The following is a 20,629-nucleotide window of genomic DNA, read 5'->3' on the forward strand; positions in this document are numbered from 1 at the left end:
ACTTAACAAATTTCTCTTTAATTAGATACGCTATAAAAATAAGTAGTAATAAGAATAACTTAGTTACCAGTGATAATAAAATATGCCTCAGGTTCTTAGTGTAAAAAAATTGGAGTGGTATCACTGATAGAAGAAGAATCTAGAATCAAACAACAATCAATCACATTTCACATTTTCACGTACATCTCTGTCTCTGTTTACACTCCGGTTTTTTGCTTTTGTAATATGTATTGTTTTTGCTCAGCAGCGTGCATTTACCCGATTTTTTCTCCAAGACTTTGAAACTGTAAAATTCCAGTTTTTTCACAAGCCAGCCGATCGTCTATATTGTCTATTTTGTAAATTAGTACCAAAAAGCCTTACCATTTGCACCGAGGAAATGGAATCGCACTCAGCAGTCAATGTTGTTCGCTCTCAGCTTGCAGCGTTAGCTGGAGCGGGTGGTTCTCACAAAGATCAAGCTGACAAGTAAGTTCTGTACCTTCTGTGCTCGGTGAAACATAAAATTATCCCATCTACTTTCAATTGTTGATTCTGAATCTCTAAAAATCTTCGTCAAAGAAGAACATATTCTGTTCAGTCTAGACTAGGCTCATATGACCAAAGCAGTTATGAGCCACTAACACTGGGTCTGTCAATTTTGAATTTCATTGTACCCATTTTTCATTTCGGCTGAAATTTGTTTGCATTCATGAAAACTCCTACTCACACATCTTAATGTAAAGTTTTCATATGATTTGTAATTAGTATTAGGGTGCATTCTTGCAAAATGAAACCCACTTTTTTGCGCAGCTTCAACACTAAACAATATTTTAACATTTTATGCTCATATGCACCAGTCATTGGTTCTTCCTTTAAACTGAGAGCAAGTTCTGTGAGCCCTCATGATGTCCACCAATTCTTACCTTGTCGGAGTCTCTGGTGCTCTCCAGTATTGTGCAAGAGACGAAAGACAAGAGAGGAACGGAAGAACCCAACCCTCTTAGTTTACACACCCAAAAAATTAAACGCACCGGTCATTGGTGTTTGGCAAGGAATAACTGTTAAAGAACTTGCTAAAGTGTGTGAACGCAGTGTTGACTCAGTTCTTGAAGCTTTATCATACGATGAAACAGAATTCTTATACTTCCGTCCATCCTCCCAATTGACAGATTTCAAAATCATACAAAGGGCACTGAAACGTCTAGGTATGAAAATGAAGATAATCGCTAATCCAAGTCAGACTTTTCAATTCGATGGACCCCTTGAAGCTGACATTCAAAGACGCCACTTAAAACCTCATGTAGAACTGGTACCGCGACCTCCGGTTGTTACAGTCATGGGCCATGTTGATCATGGGAAAACATCTTTACTTGATGCGCTTAGAAATAGTAATGTGGTTGCCTCTGAATTCGGAGGAATTACTCAACATATAGGAGCATTTCAAGTCAAACTAAGTTCTGGCGCTAAAGTTACTTTCTTAGATACACCTGGACACGCTGCTTTCAAAGCAATGCGAAACCGTGGTGCCCAGTGTACAGATATTGTAGTCCTGGTTGTTGCAGCGGATGATGGTGTGATGGAGCAGACTTTAGAATCAATCAAGATGGCGAATGATGCTCAAGTGCCGATGATAATTGCTATAAACAAAATAGACAAACATGGTGCAAATATTGAGAAGACAAAACAAATGTTGATTAATAATCATGTAATGCTAGAAGAAGCAGGTGGAGATACTCAAGTTGTTCCCATCTCCGCAAAACAGAAGTTAAATCTCGACAAGCTAGTGGAAGCAATCAGCGTTCAAGCCCAGGTTATGGACCTAAGGGCTGACTATGAAGGTCTTGTTGAAGGAGTTATCATAGAATCAAAAATTGATCCTCATCGAGGTAAGTTAGCCACCGTTCTTGTTCAGCATGGTACTCTGAAAAAAGGTGATATTCTCATCGCAGGACTAGCTTGGGCTAAAGTGCGGAACATGTTTGATGAATCACGCACCGCAGTTACAAGTGCTCCCCCGTCTTTTCCGGTAGAAGTCATGGGCTGGCGAGATTTACCCCAAGCTGGAGACATCGTGCTAGAAGTAGAGACGGAGGCGAAAGCTCGCCAAGTCCTAGAATTTCGGCACAAAAGAGAAGAGGAGAAAAAGATCAAAGAAGACCTTAAAGTCATTGAAGCGAAAAGGGAAGAACATAATAAAATTTACCAAGCTGAAGTTGAAGAGCGGCGTAAGATGGGATTTTTCAAAACCAGGCGTGTCAGAACTGCCAAACAAGTGGAGGAAGAATTTCCACATCTGAATATTCTTGTCAAAGGTGATGTGGCTGGTTCTGTTGAAGCCATTATCAATGTTATTGGAACTTATTATGATCCAAGATGTCGTTTAGATGTAGTGTCAGAAGAAGTTGGAGCTGTATCTTTGAGTGACGTTGAAGTTGCGCAGGCTTTTGATGCAATTATTTATGCCTTTAATGTTGATACTTTCAAAGATGCAAAGGTGGCAGCAGAGAAAAACAATGTCACCATTAAGAACATAAATGTCATTTACAAAGTTATAGATGATTTGAAAGAGGAACTCAGTAAAAGATTGCCGGTGGAAAAAGGTGAAAATATCATTGGAGAGGCGGTAGTGCAACAGAACTTTTTTGTCACTGAAAATAGAAAAAAGTGTTCTGTTGCTGGGTGCCGCTGTACTACAGGAAATCTGAAAAAGTCTGAGAAATTCAAAGTAGTCCGTGATGGGAAAACGGTTTTAGACGGTATGCTCCTATCAATGAAACATTTTAAGAATGAAGTCGGAACGATAAAAGAAAATCTTGAGTGTGGGCTGATGTTTGAAGATACTGAATTTGAGTTTCTGCCTGGAGACAAAATAGTTTGCTATTCACTATATGACATACCTCAAAAAATTCGGTGGGATCCAGGTTTTTAAGGAAACGCTCTACGCCACTGATCACCAATTTAAGGCCCTCAAAACCTAATTCTTTGTAAAGTGCCTGGCAAAAATTGTCCTTTCCTGTAAATTATCTTGATAATGATGTGATGCCTAATAATGACAAAAAAATTTGATTACAAGTTTCATAATGTTAAAAATAGGAGTTGTTCTTCATATTTCTCAAAGTTCTCACTCTTTTTTTGCTGTTTAATTCCTAAGTGAAACCTCATGTAAAATATTATTCTGAAGTTTGGCAACCAAACTTTGCAGATTTCAAGCCCATATATTTTAATTAAAATCAGTAATGGGTTTTAATAGCTGATCCAGCTCCTGTAAAATTGTTCTGAAAATGTTCAGGTGTACCAAAGCTGAATTTTTTATTTTTTATCAGGAAATACTTACCTATAATGTGTCTAGGGGCTCCTTTGCTTCATTTTACAGGAGGTTAACGAGGCTTTATACACAGGGTGATCCAGAACTCCCGTACAACCAGGCACCTCCCTGTGAATTTTGAACCCCCAAAATTTTAAAGAGACCATCCAGAAAAGGGGCAAGAACCTCAGGGGTCTTTAGGGAGGTGAGGGACTAAAGGATCACCCTGCATTTATTGAAATAATGCTAGAGTCCATTTCATGGAGGATTAAAACTAGCGGTGTTCGTCTGCATTTGTACAACAAGATTATGTTATTTCCTCTTTCTCCTCTTACACTAAGCGGTCAATGAAGGAATCAGACTCTAGATTTCAGGGAAAAGATTAAAAGATTGCCTAGTTATTTCACTGTATCTTCGTTACTTAAGTTTGTATGTATTTACAGTGGTAGATTATATTGCTTCTGAGATTGTTAGTAAGTGAGTAACAAAAGAATATTTTCCTATTTTGTTTCTCATCAATGTTAAAGAATAAATCTTATTTTCCAACAATTTTTCTTTTCTTTTTTTCCTTGTTAGTCTTAATCTACCTGAAAGATTCCAGCATAGCCCTTTTAGAGAATTAGAAAGGGAGAGAGGAAATGATTGTATCTTATTTAGCTTAAGTCTCCTCCAAGTCTTTCATCTACTTTCTCAAACTTGACATTGAGTTTCAAGTATAAATTTTCTCAACTATCACTCATGATTACTTTCGAAGTTCTGCAAATTACATCTTTACTCACTCACAGATTTTTTGCCTGTTTTTGCTGTGTTTTCCTTACCTACTGTTGTTTGAGCAAAGCGTCTGATTAATTATGGCTAGAAATGGTCAAAATATGCTGAATTTTTAATTTTCAAGTTGTATCATTATGAAATGACAAATTCTCAGAGCCATGCTAAGTAACATATGAAGATCTGCATACTAATGAAAACTCAGAAGTTTCGATTCACACAGTAGGTGGGAAAACGTAGAAGATATTTTAATACTCAAGATATATTAATCTAATGCGTGAATAGATAGAATTTTATATTGTGTTTGCTGTTTTTGCACTTCAGAATTAAACTCAGAATGCATTTTTTTATTGTTAGAATATTTTTGAAAAAAAATTACTTTGCAGTAGATTTGTGCAGCATTATAGATCAATTTTATGTTTCACCAAGCACAATGATTTTCCTCTCTATAACTTTCTCTAAAATTTATCCTCTCTGTATAATCCTTAGATTAATCGTCTATTAACCACCCTTTGCAACTCTGAGGGAATCAAGCTGTGTTTTAGCCAGGGTTCGTCTTCGTAACTTTGTGATATTTCAAACAAAAATTTCAACTCATTAGCCCCTTCCCCCTCCCCTCTATAAAAAATCTACAAAGACATCTTTGGAGATGAGAATTCTTTAATAAATTCAACACTCCTATCAACATTTTAAGTAACGCCCAAACGTCAGTAAAACTCCGCAGTAAGCTCATGAAGCTATTAAGTACTTACTGCTGAGAAAAAGCCTCTCCACATAATGGCAGTCTGTGTTAATTTCAAAATAGTAAATGCATGCAGCCAAGTCATTTCATTTGCCCAAAACTCTAAATATACCCCTGAAACATTACTGCGTAAATGATTTACCCACTCAAATTTTCTAGCCTGAAAAATCTACCATTGCAATTCATCTTCTCTCTCTCTTTCTCTTCGTTTTCTTTTATAATTTTTTTATCTAGCCATATATATTTTCTATCTTTATAGTGCATTTCTAGAGAAAGCCTATACACCAAGGTGAATTTTTTCTTCTTCGTGTAAAAGATATCTCACCGAGGCTGGGTCTCAGCTTTTAATGCCCTCCTAGAGCCTCCCTGCAAATTGAGGACAAGCAGGGTGTTTACAAGTCCGGAAATAGTACTGATTTTTTAAGGGCGGTCCGGAAGTACTGAAAAAAAGTGCAAAAAATCCGCTTGTAGGTCTGAAATTTTTCATTTTTGTCGCAATTTGAGAGAGAAATTCAAATTTTTGAAATTTTTCGAATTTTATCAAATGGAGGTACTGAAATAGTACCGAATTTTTCCGTTGAAGAGGTACTGAATTGCTCGGAATGCACTGTAAAACTACTGATTTTTGGCCAGCCTGTTTTCGTAGACACCCTGGACAAAACAAAACTCTTAACAGTGCTGGTGCACAATGTTTATACAGAACATTGAGTGAGTGGCAAAATAGATCAGTCTTATTCAGAGTCAAAAATCCCTTATAAAGTAGCATTAGCATTTTAAGGAATTAGTTTGGGGTTAATCATCTTACCTAAGTTACCTATCTAACGCTATTTTACAGTACACATTTTTTGACATCCACTCTATATTCTGCGTTTGGTAGTTATCCCTAACAATTCTATAACACAGCCCTATAGTAGCCACTACTATTATAAAATACCATCAAAAATTCCTTAATTTTCAAAAGACAACTCCTAAGAAAACCAAGAATATGTTCGTTGTAGGAAACTCTTGTTGGGTATTTTTTACAATAAAACTCACAAGATGTGAAACTTCAGTAAAATTGAAGTTTTTAAAATAAGAGTTAAAGAGTCCCTACCTAGATGTCAACTAGGTATAGTTTTTCAACACTAAAACTTCTGTTAAGAAAAATGTTGGAAAAATTTCAGGGAAGCTAGTCATTTTTTTAAACGACTTTTTAAGGAAAATTTCATCAAGAGTTACTTAAATTTCACCTAAAAAAATAGCCAGAAAGGGTTTCCCAAAACAAATTTTATCAGTTTTTTAAGGAATTTTTGAAAAATGTTTTTGAAGCTCATTGCATTAGTCAGATTCCTAGAATCTGACTACTTTTCCCTTTCCCCTTACTTTTAGAAAAGCCACAAAAAGCAAGTTTATTTCGTTGATTAGGTAAGGTACTTAAGTATACTCTGAGAAATCGAGAAAACAGCATTTTGTAGTTAAGAAACTTAAGATAGGTAGTAGAACAATATGTGATACAGGAGGGCAAACTGTGCTTATAGGTAGAACCTCGTATTATTCAGTGCTGCAATAAAATCAATTTGAGGTCAGCAGGTAACACCGATTTTCATTTTTCGGTGCTGAACATTCTCTAGGTAGGCACTATACTCTCAAGAACATCAGGCCTAAATTTTGAGTCACAATTCGTTTTAATAATGATACTTTCAAGCGTTTGAAGTGAATCAATGCCAAGTTTGGCAACAGTGTTTGCAAACTTTGACGACGTGTGTTTTGAATTCTTAATTTTTTATCCTCTAAGTTTAGATTTCTGCCAAAAAGGGTCAAATGTTAGGTACTTAATCTTTGCGCTATGCAGAATGAGCCCTTCTGATCCCTGGAGTAGTCACTTCATTTTTTTCTCAACCTTAAGGCATATTTTGCCCTGCTGCATCTCTTAATTTGTCATCTCTGGATTTTTCAATTGAAAATTAGCTGAAAGTTCTTGAAAAAATTGGCGACACAAAACTGTGCTGAATAGGTATAGGTACTCTTTTACCAGTTGTAATGTTATTGTTGCTTAACAATAATTGCAGAAGCATGCAACCACCATTAAGTGTTACTCAATTTTCAGGCAGCCAGTGATCAAAAGATTTTTGGCAAAAAGAATCCTGAAGTAAGACAAGACAGAGAATAGGAACAAATCTTTCAGCTTCTGGAAGGTCAAAATTTCCTATAGCTTTACAAGGTGTACCATGTACCAATTAATGTTGCTTTATACATCACTGATGGGATCTCAATGATCGACCAGCTATATTCACTAGGTATTTTGTAAGAGCAATGAGTCGGCCAATTCAAATTATGTTTACTAACCAGTGAGAATATAACCATTATTCGAAATATTGCTGTTTTAATTAATTCCAAGGAGAAAGAAATACATTTTCTAAGTACGCAATAGTTACAATAGCTCTTATCTCAGATTTTTCAATGATGGAATAAAAAGGCTTGATGGTTGCTCAAGAGTCGAGACACATGTCAAATCCCTTTTTTTTTACATCAAAGTAATCATCTCCTATTCTCCACTGAAAAAATTAAAATCCCACAAACAATTCAAAAAGCCTGAAAGTGGAATGCTTATTCTCAAATATCAATGGCAAAACGTTTCAAAATCTCCTTTAGGTATTATATTTTTTAAAGGAGACTGATATGAAGAAATGGCTTGAAATTTTCACAGTACTCTCTTTAAGCACAGAGAAGAAAACCCACCGAAGTTTTCAAAAAACATTGTTTTTTCTTTTCTTCAAATGGAATGACCCTCAGCAAATTTTTTCAGATACCGAGTGATCCTGGAAAGTTTAGTAAAATTACCCGAAGATGAAATAATGGAAGCACTCAAATTCTTCATTGAAACCAGTAAGTATCTAATTTATCATGTTTTTGTCAAGTTTTTCATCAGGTAGATTTATCGCCAGAAATCACCGTTACCACTGCTCATATTGTGTTCCTAACTTCCTTTCATATTTTTAATCTTAGTTACAGAATACTCAACATCACACATCCTTAAAACATTTTCTAAATCTCCTTTAGATTGTGAAAAATACAAATAAAAAATGTTAAGTATTAGCATTCCTTGGTTCTCTGTTCTGAAGATAAAGCGTGAAAAGAAATTAGACCCTGTCTGCTGTAGTTAAGTTCAAAAATCTTAATTGAGGGGCTTGGAGGACAAGCCACTCAGCCTGCAATTCAAATCGCTACTCTTGTTCTGTCTTCGGTATCAATACACAAGATTAGATGAGAAAATAGCTTTAAAGGGAAAATGATACCTTCCATAACCCAAATGAACACAAAAAGTGCAAGGTGCATTTTAAAGATGAAAAGTAAAGAACTTGTTAGGTATAAAAAGTATTAATTTATATTCTAATCAGGCCAAATAATATATCGACGGTGTAAGTCAGCAATCGCATAACTCGTTTGCGGTGTCTGAAAATCTCCGCCTTTATGTTATTTTATTAAAGGAGAAGAATTGACACCATTCCTTGAAGTTTTTGCAGAATTTTCCTCGCACAGAGAAGAAAATCACGGAAGCCCCAGAGAATTGCTGTTGAGTAGTTTTCCGTTTAAAAAATAAAGTATGACAGGAAGTCTGCGACGTCGCAAACCGAGTTATGTGATTGCCGACTTACACAGTCGATATTCAATCCAATTACTCATTGTAATCACTAAAGTTCTCCAGTGTAAGGAGTATTCATTGGTACCTATGGTGTTTGCACCCAACATTTGTAAGTTGGACCTAAGTCTTATAGAGCAAGGAATGTCATCCTCCTTTTTTTAATGCAAGAATGAGCAGCTTCTCTCACTTAATATTACCTGTTTTAGTTGAATAGTTTCTAAGAAATTTCAGTTTCTATGGTTTTTTTTTGCATTTTTTCAACAGTTGTCAATGAAAGTGTCAGTCTTGTGATATCTCGCCAAATTTTGACTGAAGTCAGTGGACAATTAGCAAATATTCCAGATTCAGTATCAAAAGTCATCGCTCATTATATTCTAGAGAAGGTATGTTTTAAACAGTATCCTTTTTTGTGGGGATATGTAAAGTACTGAGTTGTAGCATCTGTCAATTTGAGTTACCAAGATGTTTCAACATTTTTCGGGAATATTGTTAAAAAATGCTGTTTTGGAACTCAATTGGAAATGCAATCCCGACAGAATCGCCCACTCTAGAAGGAACAAACTTTTGTTCCTACTTCTTGATCCAACCTCTTTGGTCTTTTTTTTTAACCTTCTTTTCCTGCCAAATGAAACACACTTTGTTTGTTGGTTGACTCAATTGCCCATCTAGTAGGTAAATAAATACACTGAATATTGAATACTTGGATTTTCCTCAGTGTCAAGCCAAAATTTCTGATTGCTGTAACAGAATGGTTTGAAAGCAAATATTTCAATGTTATTTCTCAGGGTGGCTTGTCCCATAATCTGAAAAAAGGAACGTTTAAAAAAAAGAAAAAAATGTTTCTTGAAATGCTTCGAGAGTCAGCTTTACATTGTAAAATACTGGGATTCCCCTCATAGATGGTGAACATACATACATGGTGATGGTGATACATATTCTAATTTATGAAGGTATTTTGCATTTCAATGGTGAAACTGGAGAAACACACAACTGGCTCTGGGACATTGCAGTTTCTGTTAAAAATTATTCAAATGACAAACGACTGATCATCACTATTATTACACTCCTTTCAAAAAATCCATCTCATGCAAGATTTATGCAAGGTAATATTGCCTTGAGAAAGTGAATTATTAACAGAAACTTCAAAACACAACAATTGAAATGTTTGTTTTTCCGACTTTACCGTAGATTTCTGAAATGTCTGTTAACTTGTAAATTTGGTCAATTTTAGTTTTTAACTGTAATTGGACTGCATTTAGCAGAAAGCATTCTAACCGCATCAGCTAGGTATTGCCAAATTTAACCGAGCAATTTAATTTTTTTACAAGAGATCGTTGGTGCGGGTTTTTTTTTTGTGAAAATTTCATGGAATTTGCCTCCATGCAGAAAATTCACTGAAATTTGCTCAAAAATCCGCACAATGGTTTTCATGTAAATTATTAAATTGTCAAATTAAATTTGGCAACAGCTGATAAGGCTTGTTTCCTTTCTGCTTAATGCGGTCCAATGAGACTGTTGTCCCCGTCTCCTTTTTTTTTTTCAAATTTATTGAACAAATGCGCCTAATGAATTACTTTTCCGTGCCAGGTCCAACCACGTGTCATCTCGTTTGAAGAGCAAGTAGCCAGTGTGAGGCAACACTTAGCCTCCATTTACGAGAAAGAGCAATGCTGGCGGGAAGCGGCAAATGTGTTGGTTGGCATCCCGCTTGAAACTGGACAGAAGTAAGATGGTTAAGTTTAAATATTATTAACTGCACCACAGGGTGTGCACTGAGTTGAAAACTAAGAGGAGCAGGAAATCCCTGGCGGCAACAATTCATCCAAAATCACTAGGGAATTCAATTTCTTCCCTTCCTTGACTATTCTCTTTGTATTGGGTCTTTAGTTTTTACAATTGTCTAAGTATGTATTTTTTTTAAAATTTTGACTTAAAATAAGAAAAATGTAAAGTCTAAGGTCAATGTCACTTGTAATAAGCAGTAGAAAATGCTCTTTTTTATGCATGTAGATTGTTGATGAAAATAATTGGGGTTGCCCTTTTGATCAGGGGTAACCTTGAATCATTCACATATTTTCCTCCTTGAAATATGTGGCTAGTCTTTCAACAAAATACTCTATACTTAGTAGGCATAGTGAGCTCCTGCCAAAATACTTTGACATACTCAGGGTGAGCTTATGTACAGGGGATGCATTTTTAATGAATAATAAAACTTTCAATGAGAAAATTTCTGTGATTTCTTTTTTTGTTTTTTTTTTTTAATCTTTACAGGTCTTTCTCTGAATCCAAAAATGCAGCAAACTGTTGCCGGCCCAGGATGGTAAAATTTTAAATCCATCCCTGTTCAATAGAAGGCATGGAACATAGGATTTTATTTTTACTTTTGAATATGGAGCCTTTGTAACAGGGTGTCTGCCACAACTTTCTGATGAAATTTTAGGCTTGATTATGTCCTTACATCATAGTGAATGTCCAGGATGCGGAGAGAATCTTCAGTATTAATTTTCAAGGGTCCAAAGCACAGTAGATCACCATGACTATGTCTACAGCATGCAAAATTCATAGACTTTAAAAATTAAATAAAAAGATCAGTTTCTGTCAAAATTTCTGATGTTAAACTTTATTACTATCATAAATCATGTTCATCAATTTAAATCTTTTAACTAAGATGATATGATTTTTTTTCTTTCCTTTTCAGACAATACTCAGTCGATTACAAACTGGACACATACATGAAAATAGCCCGTCTTTACTTGGAAGATTATGATCCTGTACAAGCAGAAGCTTACATAAACAGAGCATCTCTTCTTCAGGTAATTATTTACTCAAATCGCAGTGTCCTATTTAAGTAATGGTATGTGAAGGATGTAGGTAACATTTTGGATGTTGTTTTTAGGCAAATAGTTAAATCAAATCTGGCATTTTATCAAAAGCCTAGGCAGATATGTGGTCAAGTTTTGAAAGTTTATGGAATCCGTTTGTATTTACAAAGAATTCTCGAATTTGTCATTTTTCGAATGTATGACGTTATCTAACTACCTTGTAGTTTCCATTCTCTTATACCTTTAACTGTCAAAATTGTAATAACTCGGTATTTTAAAAAATGCTGTTTCTTTTACCATGAATTTTCCTTTCTGGGCTGAAAGTCATTAGTCATTACAGCAACCATACAATGACGCAAATTTCCTAAAATAATTCCCATCTATGATGATAAATAATTTTTTTTGTCAATATAATTAGCAGTATGTAGAGTCAGAATTTCAATCTGAGTAAGAATGTTTGACATTTTGCCCAAGGATTTGACAAAATGATTATCTGCCTGAGACTGATCCAAAAGACTCATTGCACTATAAAAACATTTCAACAAAACTTCACGTGGAATACAAAAAAATGCGGCTCCAGAAAAATTTTGATACTGTGTACTGGATTTGATGTTAATTACAGCCTCCTAAGTATGAATAAGCCTTTAAAATCAAACTTTCTCTATGCCAATCATGGTAATGGATAATAAGGGGCCAAAAAATGATTTTTTCGGCATTTTTACATGCAATTTTTAGCAGAAATGTAACATTTAATTTTTTAAATGTTACATTTCTGCTAAAAATTGCATGTAAAAATGCCGAAAAAATCATTTTTTGGCCCCTTATTATCCATTACCTGAATGCAAAATTTAATCTGAAAGCAAAAATCGAAGAGGAGTGGAAAGAACATGAAGCGGAAGAGCAAGCAGGTTTCAGAGCCGGTCGGTCAACGATTGATCACTTATTTACCATCATCCACGTCATCGAGAAAAAGAAGGGAGTTGGCCAGGAATTACATCTAGTGTTTGTGGATCTCCAGAAAGCTTACGACAGTGTGCCATTGATGAAACTTTGGGAAGCCTTAAACAAAAGGGGTTTTAGTGGGGGACTAATTAGTGCTATTAAGGAATTTTATGGTGGGGCTTTTTCTAGGGTTAAATCGCATGGGGACTTATCGTTGGGGTTTTTAATTACTAAAGGACTGAAACAAGGGTGTTGTTTGTCGCCAACCTTATTTAAAGTGTACCTGGAAGAAGTTTTAAAGGATTGGAAAAGATGCTGTTCGGGAATGGGCGTCCCGCTACGTGAAGATGGCACCCTTTATACTCTGTGCTTTGCTGATGATCAGGTGGTAATAGCTCAGGACGAAGAAGATGCTAATTACATGACGCGGAAGCTAGTGGAAGTATATCGAAAGTGAGGAATGGAAGTAAATGTGGTTAAGACGGAGAAGTTGGTTATCGGTGGTGATCAGCAAAGCATTGAACTGGAGGATGGTCGGAAAATTCAGGACTGTGAAGAGTATAAATATCTAGGAGTTTGGTTAACTAAGGACGGAAATTTGGATCGGGCTATTAAAGATCGGAATGTGCAAGGCAGGAAAGCTATCGCGATGCTAAATGGGGTTCTCTGGGACCAGAGTATCTCCAAGGAGACCAAAAGGAAAATTTACAACGTCATCGTGAAGAGTATCGTAACTTACGGGAGTGAGGTCTGGCAACTCAAGAAAAGAACTGAAGACATGCTTAGGGCAACTGAGATAGACTTTTGGCGGAGGTCTGCTGGCATCTCAAGAAGAGAGCGTATCCGCAATGTAAAAGTATGCGAGATCATGGGTGTAGAGAAGGACATCGTGCACGATATCAGGTCCAAGCAGTTGGTCTGGTATGGACATGTGCGAAGGATGGCAGACGACCGGTTGCCCAAGCAGGTCTTCGATTGGGTTCCTCCCGGAAGGCGACGGCGTGGACGTCCTGTGAAAGGTTGGCGACAAGGGGTGGAGGAGGAGATCAGAAGGTGCCAATTGCCTGATGATCTCTGGGAGGATAGGGGGCAATGGCGATTGGGCGTCGCAGAGCGCGAGGCGGCGCTATAAAAGCGACTTTATGTATGTAACATTTAATTGATGATGGAGGAGATCTTTTGGCTCCGCGCAGGTCAGGAGGATATGACCGACAAAAATAATCTAATTACTCTGAATGATAAGAGCAGGTGGAGCAGTGTCCCTACAGGCATAGCAACAGCTCCACATTTCCATCAGAAAACAGGCACAAGAAGGCGATAAAATTAATTTTTCAGCCCTGCTTTTCTTGACATTGACACATAGAAAGTAAGCACTAATAAGTGCACAGGATTTCGTGAGGAACATCATATCAAATAGTTGTAAAATTTAGCCCACGCCTAATTTCTTGGTATTCTGTGTGCCAATGATGTAAAGAATTGATATTATTTCATTAAAATTTTCAAGAGAACTCAAAACATAAAGGTATGAAAGAGATTCAAATTCTTCAAATTACTTGTGTTACTTGTGAATATAAAATTTAGAAACAACGCCTTCAGATGATTTTCGTCCATCATCCTAAAGTGTATGTGAGTGTTCCTTTATTCATGCACCAAAATAAGATGAAGATGTTATTTCCAATTTTTTCTTTTTTTTTCTTGGCAGACGGAGACAAAAAATGAACAACTGCAAATCTACTACAAAGTTTGTTATGCTCGAGTTTTGGATTACCGGCGGAAATTTATTGAAGCTGCACAGCGTTACCTGGAACTTTCATACCGGACAATCATTCATGAAGAAGAACGTTTGACGTCTCTTAACAAAGCTGTGATTTGCACTGTTCTAGCCTCTGCCGGTAAGCTTGCGCTGAATTCAGAATGAATCCAAAGTATAAAAGACTGATGAGCCCTTATGAGGCTACAGTGATTGCATTGCAAAAAGTAACCTCAGTCAACACTTGTGACTGTAGAGCAACATCTATGAGATTCAAAACCAACTCATTGGCCTATTTAAACTCTATAATTTGCTTTTAAGTTTATTAGTGTTTTTTGTAGTTAGGAAAAACTTTTTTTCCAAGGTTTTTGCCTCTAAGTCCTTAAGCCTACAATTCAATATGAGTACCAATAAAGTGAAAAGAAACTCAATTTATTCCTCTCCAGTCACCTTTTAGTGCTTTGTTCTGATTCAAGGATGTAAACTACTCTTAGTGGTGCTCTCTTTTAGTCATGAAATTTTCTCTGGTAAGTGAATTGTCGGGAAAGAGGTCAGATATTTCTGGAAACGACCCAGTTGCTCTTAAAATAATTTTAATCTAAGGGTATGCTCCTTTACACCTTCGCGGCTCAACCTCTTGAAGTGTAAGGTGTGTATGGGGCGCGTGTGTTTGTGTCGCTCTATTAAAGTTACGAGGAAAGAAAGCTTTTTAGTACGGAAAGTTTAGATTCTTGATAAACGAATGTTCTCAATTCATTATCTAGTTGTTCCCTCTCTCCATGTATCAATTTTGAGAAAATCAAAGCCAGCAGGCGAATTTTCAACATTTAAATTGAATTTATTTTAATCTCATTTAATTTTACCCATAAAATTGAGGCAGTGGCTTCCAGAACTAGCTATTAATGCCGGCGCTCTCAACATACGCTGTCTCGTATGAGGAATATGCTGATCAAGAAAGAACTTTTTGTTTCCCAAAACACTAAACCCTCTTTTTAAAATGAAGTGTTGGTAGTTCTTTTTAATTTAATATTTCTAATTCCTTCCAGGTCAGCAGAGAAGTAGAATGCTAGCAACATTGTTCAAAGATGAACGATGTCAGCAAATGCTGGCTTATCAGATTTTAGAGAAGATGTACCTTGAAAGAATCATCAGACGCTCTGAACTACAAGGATTTGAGTCGCTCTTAATGCCCCATCAGAAAGCAATGACCAGTGACGGTAAGCCATCTTTTCTTGTTTGCTTCCAAATGAAAAACTTTTTGTACTCAATCAAATGTTAGACTTGAATATTATGTCTATAACATGACATGGACTGTGCACAGAATACCAAGAAATTTGGCGCCTGCTAAATTTCGAGATTTTGTTTTATGATATTACTAAAAAATCGAACTTTCCATGTGGTAATCTCGAGAAAATTGGTCGTAAAACGTGAAATTTTGATAATTCAAAACGTTTATTGCGTGGGAAGTGGCTTCATTGCTGAGTCATAGAAGCAGAATCTTTTGTCTTGAACTGAGTTGATGCCTCCTGGTCAGCGTGGCGCAAGATGAGAAAAGTTAAGCTCACTCTGATTGAGATCAGTCATGTTCCTACCTGTTTATGCATGTAAAATTGCTAAAAAATGCACTTTTCAGACCTGATTTTCTCGATCTTGATTAATAGAAAGTTTGATTTTAAACGCTCATCTTACTCAGACGATAGCGAGGAACATCATATGAGAAAATCTCCATATTTAGCCAGCCCCAAATTTCTTAATACTCCAAGGTACACTCTACTACAGGTATGGACAAATGGAATTTTAGAAAGTTGTTGAAATGCATAGATTTGACAGCGTCCAATGGTACGACTGCAACGCCAAATTGAAAACTTGTTTACTTTCTGCTCTGAGAATCGGTCTTGTAAAGTTCCTGATATTTTTTCGTGTTCTTAGTTAAGTTTTTCATTATCTTGAGTTTTATCTATTTTTTTAAATACATCTGATAGCCTATTGAAGCTACCAGATCTACCAGAATCTCTTCGAGGGTCACTTTGAACTGCGCGGCAAAGACGGTACAACTTGCGATGTCACTCGATGGCCTATATTCTCATTGCTGCCACTTCGGCACCCCATTTGTCCATACCTGTAGTACAGTGTACCTTGTTAATACTCTGTGCCATCATTCTTGGGATTGAAGTCATGGATTTGTCCGTCAGCTCAAGGTGGTTGGAGCCATGTCTGAGGACAGCTCATTTTTGTCTTTTTTGCATTTTATCCGACATATCACAAGTGGCAATCTATTTTATTCTTTTAGGATCATCGATTTTGGATCGGGCAGTTTTAGAACACAACCTACTTTCAGCCAGCAAGCTCTACAACAACATCACTTTTGAGGGTCTTGGAGCTCTATTGGATATTCCAGCACTGAAAGCAGAAAAGATCGCAAGTCAAATGATAACAGAAGGAAGGATGAATGGATATATCGATCAAATTGATACAATCGTATACTTTGAAAGTAAGTTGTCTTGTGTCTTCACTCGCAATTCTCTATATTTAAGTAAGGTAGTTGGACTATTCATAAAATTGTGTTCAAAGAGTTTGAACTTTCTGATCAGAAAAAAAAAAACATGAAAAAGTGGCCCGAATACTATATGTAATAAGGTGGAGAAATAGTGCTGGGTCCACACCACTTCGGGGGGATATCAAAGCCAAGTAGTCCCAGAAATTATAATTAGGGTCAAAAATGAATTTTTTTAAACTCTAATGAGTACCAGCATAAAACTGAGGAGCGGTAAGTGTTCAGCTCAGGCAGTTTGCATCAGAATATTAAGTTGGGCAGCAATGGTGTATGGCGCGAGGATCACACTTTTGTGTCATGCCTCGGGTAATATTCATGACGGCCTTTTAATGCCGTCTTGGATTTTGCGGCATGTTGAGTTAGGTTCACTGACGAGAGTGATCGGCTGATGAGGTCTAAAAAGGCCCAAACCGGTAGAGATCTCTCGCCTTGACTCCAACTTGATATTCCAATGCAAACTGCCTGAGCTGAACACTCTCCCCCTCTCAGTTTACTACTGGTACTCATTAGAGTTTAAAAAAAAATTATTTTTGCCTCTAATGATAATTTTTGGAACTTCTTGGCTCTGATTTCCCCGCAGAATGGTGTGGACCCAGCACCATTTCTCCAACTTTCTGATCAGTATAAACAAGACCAATCCACACAGCTAAGTCACAGTGGATCTTTTTGAAATCCAGGCATTAGGTGCTTCTAACATTCTCGTACAGATACTATCGGAAACCAGAAGATTGACTCCTCATTTTTATTAGTAAGAATGTGAGTTTGTAACGATTGGAACTGTTATTGAAATGGTTCAACGGTACAGAATCGAAATAACCTTGTAGCACTCCTTGTAAAACTGCTATTTTTTACATTTGAAAGTCACATGAAAAAAAAGCCTGTAAAAAGTCAGGGTTCAAGAATTTTACGCAAAGAAGAAGTTTAATCAAAGAAGTAAAGAGAGGTAATTCACATTTTTCACGAATTTTTTTTTTGTACAAAATACTATCTACTGGGGCATTTTGTTTTTGGTCTAATTCACAACTTTTTTTACGATATTTTTGTTGTTGTAAATTTTATAATATGTGCCACTGGGGTAGAGCCAATTTGGGATAGAAAAGACATTTCGATCCTGCCTTCATTTTGGTTTTGGCTCATCCTCTGGAACTGGTTTATACAGGGTGAGCGAAAAGTCCCCGACCCCCCCTCTAACTTTTGAACGAATTGAGCTAAGGAAATGAAACTTTGGGAATGTTCCTATCTCAAAGGAGACCATCTTTTGAGGGGGTCAAAATTTTGGTCCCCCCCTCAGGGGGGGACAGGGGCCCCCCAACTTTTTTTTTTCAAATGGCAACCCCTATCTTGTGATACCTCATTCGAAAGAGCATAAGAAACTAAGAATTTTGGCGCAAACCGCAGATCAATATCTCAATTTTTGACCGAGTTATGATAGGTCAAAGGTCAAATTTGACCTATTTTCAAAAAATCATAACTCCGGTTCAAATTATCGTAAAGAAAAAAATAAAACGGGAAAATTTACCAAATTGTGTTCGCTTTTACGTAAAAATTGCAGAAATCACTTCGATTTAATTTTAAGGGGGGGCTCGGACCCCCAAATACGTCAATTCAAAGGTCATTCAATTTTCCTGCGAAATAAGCCAATTTCCTCTGGATTTGCCTACACATTATCTCAGTAAGGTCAAAATCAGTTCAACATTACGTTGGCAAGTCCCCAAATTTCGGGAAGAGTTAAAAAAACAAAATTTAAACGGTCAAATTTAATCACCTTAAATTTCGTTTTTTTAACTTTTCCCGAAATTTGGGGACTTGCCAACGTAATGTTGAACTGATTTTGACCTTACTGAGATAATGTGTAGGCAAATCCAGAGGAAATTGGCTTATTTCGCAGGAAAATTGAATGACCTTTGAATTGACGTATTTGGGGGTCCGAGCCCCCCCTTAAAATTAAATCGAAGTGATTTCTGCAATTTTTACGTAAAAGCGAACACAATTTGGTAAATTTTCCCGTTTTATTTTTTTCTTTACGATAATTTGAACCGGAGTTATGATTTTTTGAAAATAGGTCAAATTTGACCTTTGACCTATCATAACTCGGTCAAAAATTGAGATATTGATCTGCGGTTTGCGCCAAAATTCTTAGTTTCTTATGCTCTTTCGAATGAGGTATCACAAGATAGGGGTTGCCATTTGAAAAAAAAAAGTTGGGGGGCCCCTGTCCCCCCCTGAGGGGGGGGACCAAAATTTTGACCCCCTCAAAAGATGGTCTCCTTTGAGATAGGAACATTCCCAAAGTTTCATTTCCTTAGCTCAATTCGTTCAAAAGTTAGAGGGGGGGTCGGGGACTTTTCGCTCACCCTGTAGTTCACGTTTCAGTTTGCAAAAAATACCAGCTCTTTTTGTTTTAGGGTTTGGCACACAGCCTTAACCGTAAAAATAACTCTAATTTTACCCTAGGTAAAGTTTGACGCAGGCCCTTTGCCACAAAAAGTTTCTTGACGTAGCAGTGGAGAAAAATAAATCTAGAGGGCTATATTTTTAACTCGAGGAAAAGCTAAAAAAACTGACATCAATTTCAGCCAATCCGATGTCACTAAGCCCAAAATGCACAATTCAACTTTTCGTTTATTTCCTCTTCAGCTTTTGTCGAATGTAAGGTTGGATCGCATAGCACTGACATGTCACAAGAACATAACATTTTGATGAAAAATTGAACGGAAACTTGAATGGGGCGTCACATTCAACTTAAGAATGCTTTTGAACAATACTTTATATCCTTTCGCCTATTTAACATTATAATTGATTAAGTTTTCAGATAAAGTATTATTCACACACGCCTTAACCCTTAACACGTTTCGTCTTCAAAATTTTGCAAGAAAAAAGGAATCATGCAACAGGAAATCCTAGAAATCAACTCCTAATTAAGTTGAAGCGTCTAAAATTAAAATTGGTTAAGTGGTACAAATACAAATCACATCATCTGTACAATCTAACTTCCATTTGATCTGTGTCAAAAATACTTCTTCATTTACAATTCAAGAGTTAATTTCTGAAAATTATGTTGTGTGAATCATTTTGTAAGATTTTGAAGAGAAGATATGCGACTCTTTTTTGAAAGTGCAGACCTTTTCTACTGGCCTAATCTTAAGGTTTTCATCTTCTCCCGAATTAAATTTACCTGAAACTCCTTTTGATTTCAGACCGAGAGGCTCTCCCAATGTGGGACAAACAAATTCAGTCTTTATGCCATCAAGTCAGCCAGATCGTCGATAAGATTTCAAGTGCAGAGCCAGAATGGATTGCAAAAACAATGGACAAACAAATGGAACACTGATGAACTCTCCTCAGGAGTTTGCCTCGTGAATATTTAATGATTGTACTGTTCCTTTTTACTGTAAATTTTTTTGAACCCCCTTTAATTTTAGTGTTAAAACATTTTTCTAATAAATTTTTTGTTTCTTTTAGAATATATTTCCTCTTCATTTGCACCATCGCATCACCTTTACATACAGCAAGACTTCGATTTATTAGATTGTGATTAAACCGATTGATCTTTCGCTCCTTTCAAGGGCCTCAGAGTAATCTGAATTAATGGATTCGGCAATTTTATACATTGATTCATCAGTCCTATGAAATCCGATAAATCGAGGTCTCAAGTCTTTTGCAAACTGCTCCCAAGATTTATCTCTTACTATCTGACTGGTAGATCTTTCACTTAAATATTTTATATCTATTAATTTGATCCTTGGTAGCCCAATCAGAAGACATTTCCTGAGGAGATAAATTTTTAAGTTGGACCGCAGTAACTGATGAGAAATTACAACTTTTTTCTAGGACCTACAATTTTTCCTGATTGAAGAGAACTTTTATTGTGAATCTTGTGAGATGATCTTAAAATCAAGCCTCGTGTGAGTTCAGGTGAATTTCCCTTAGACTTTAAAGAATACATTCTTAGAATTTCAGTTTTGGATTTTCCATCCAATTATTCCATTGCTTTGTGAAAATTCCACCCCTTTTCCACAAAATCAATTTTAATTTAGGAGCACTGACAAAATAGTGGGTCATAATTTATCTACCTACCATTTTTCACCTTAATCTCATCACCTCAAGGTGGCCTACCAACTTGGAGAAAACAGTCCATCTTGT

General features: G+C 36.4%; 2 protein-coding genes across 2 annotated transcripts; both read left to right on the forward strand.

Annotated features, from left to right (window-relative positions):
* Positions 1-177: 177 nt before the first annotated feature.
* CSN4 (COP9 signalosome subunit 4) lies at positions 178-19,950 on the forward strand. The gene is made up of 9 exons (XM_019050732.2): positions 178-468; positions 7,582-7,661; positions 8,683-8,801; positions 10,006-10,142; positions 11,117-11,231; positions 13,885-14,074; positions 14,979-15,149; positions 16,223-16,423; positions 19,684-19,950. Exons 1-9 carry the CDS (start codon positions 380-382, stop codon positions 19,815-19,817), a joined length of 1,236 nt encoding a protein of 411 aa, XP_018906277.2. The 5' UTR covers positions 178-379; the 3' UTR covers positions 19,818-19,950.
* On the forward strand, positions 475-3,835 carry mIF2 (mitochondrial translation initiation factor 2). Its single transcript, XM_019050731.2, has one exon. It carries the CDS (start codon positions 770-772, stop codon positions 2,909-2,911), a length of 2,142 nt encoding a protein of 713 aa, XP_018906276.2. The 5' UTR covers positions 475-769; the 3' UTR covers positions 2,912-3,835.
* Positions 19,951-20,629: the final 679 nt, after the last annotated feature.

This window comes from Bemisia tabaci, chromosome 6 (assembly GCF_918797505.1).
Source record: "Bemisia tabaci chromosome 6, PGI_BMITA_v3".
Classification (NCBI taxonomy): Eukaryota; Metazoa; Arthropoda; class Insecta; order Hemiptera; family Aleyrodidae; genus Bemisia; species Bemisia tabaci.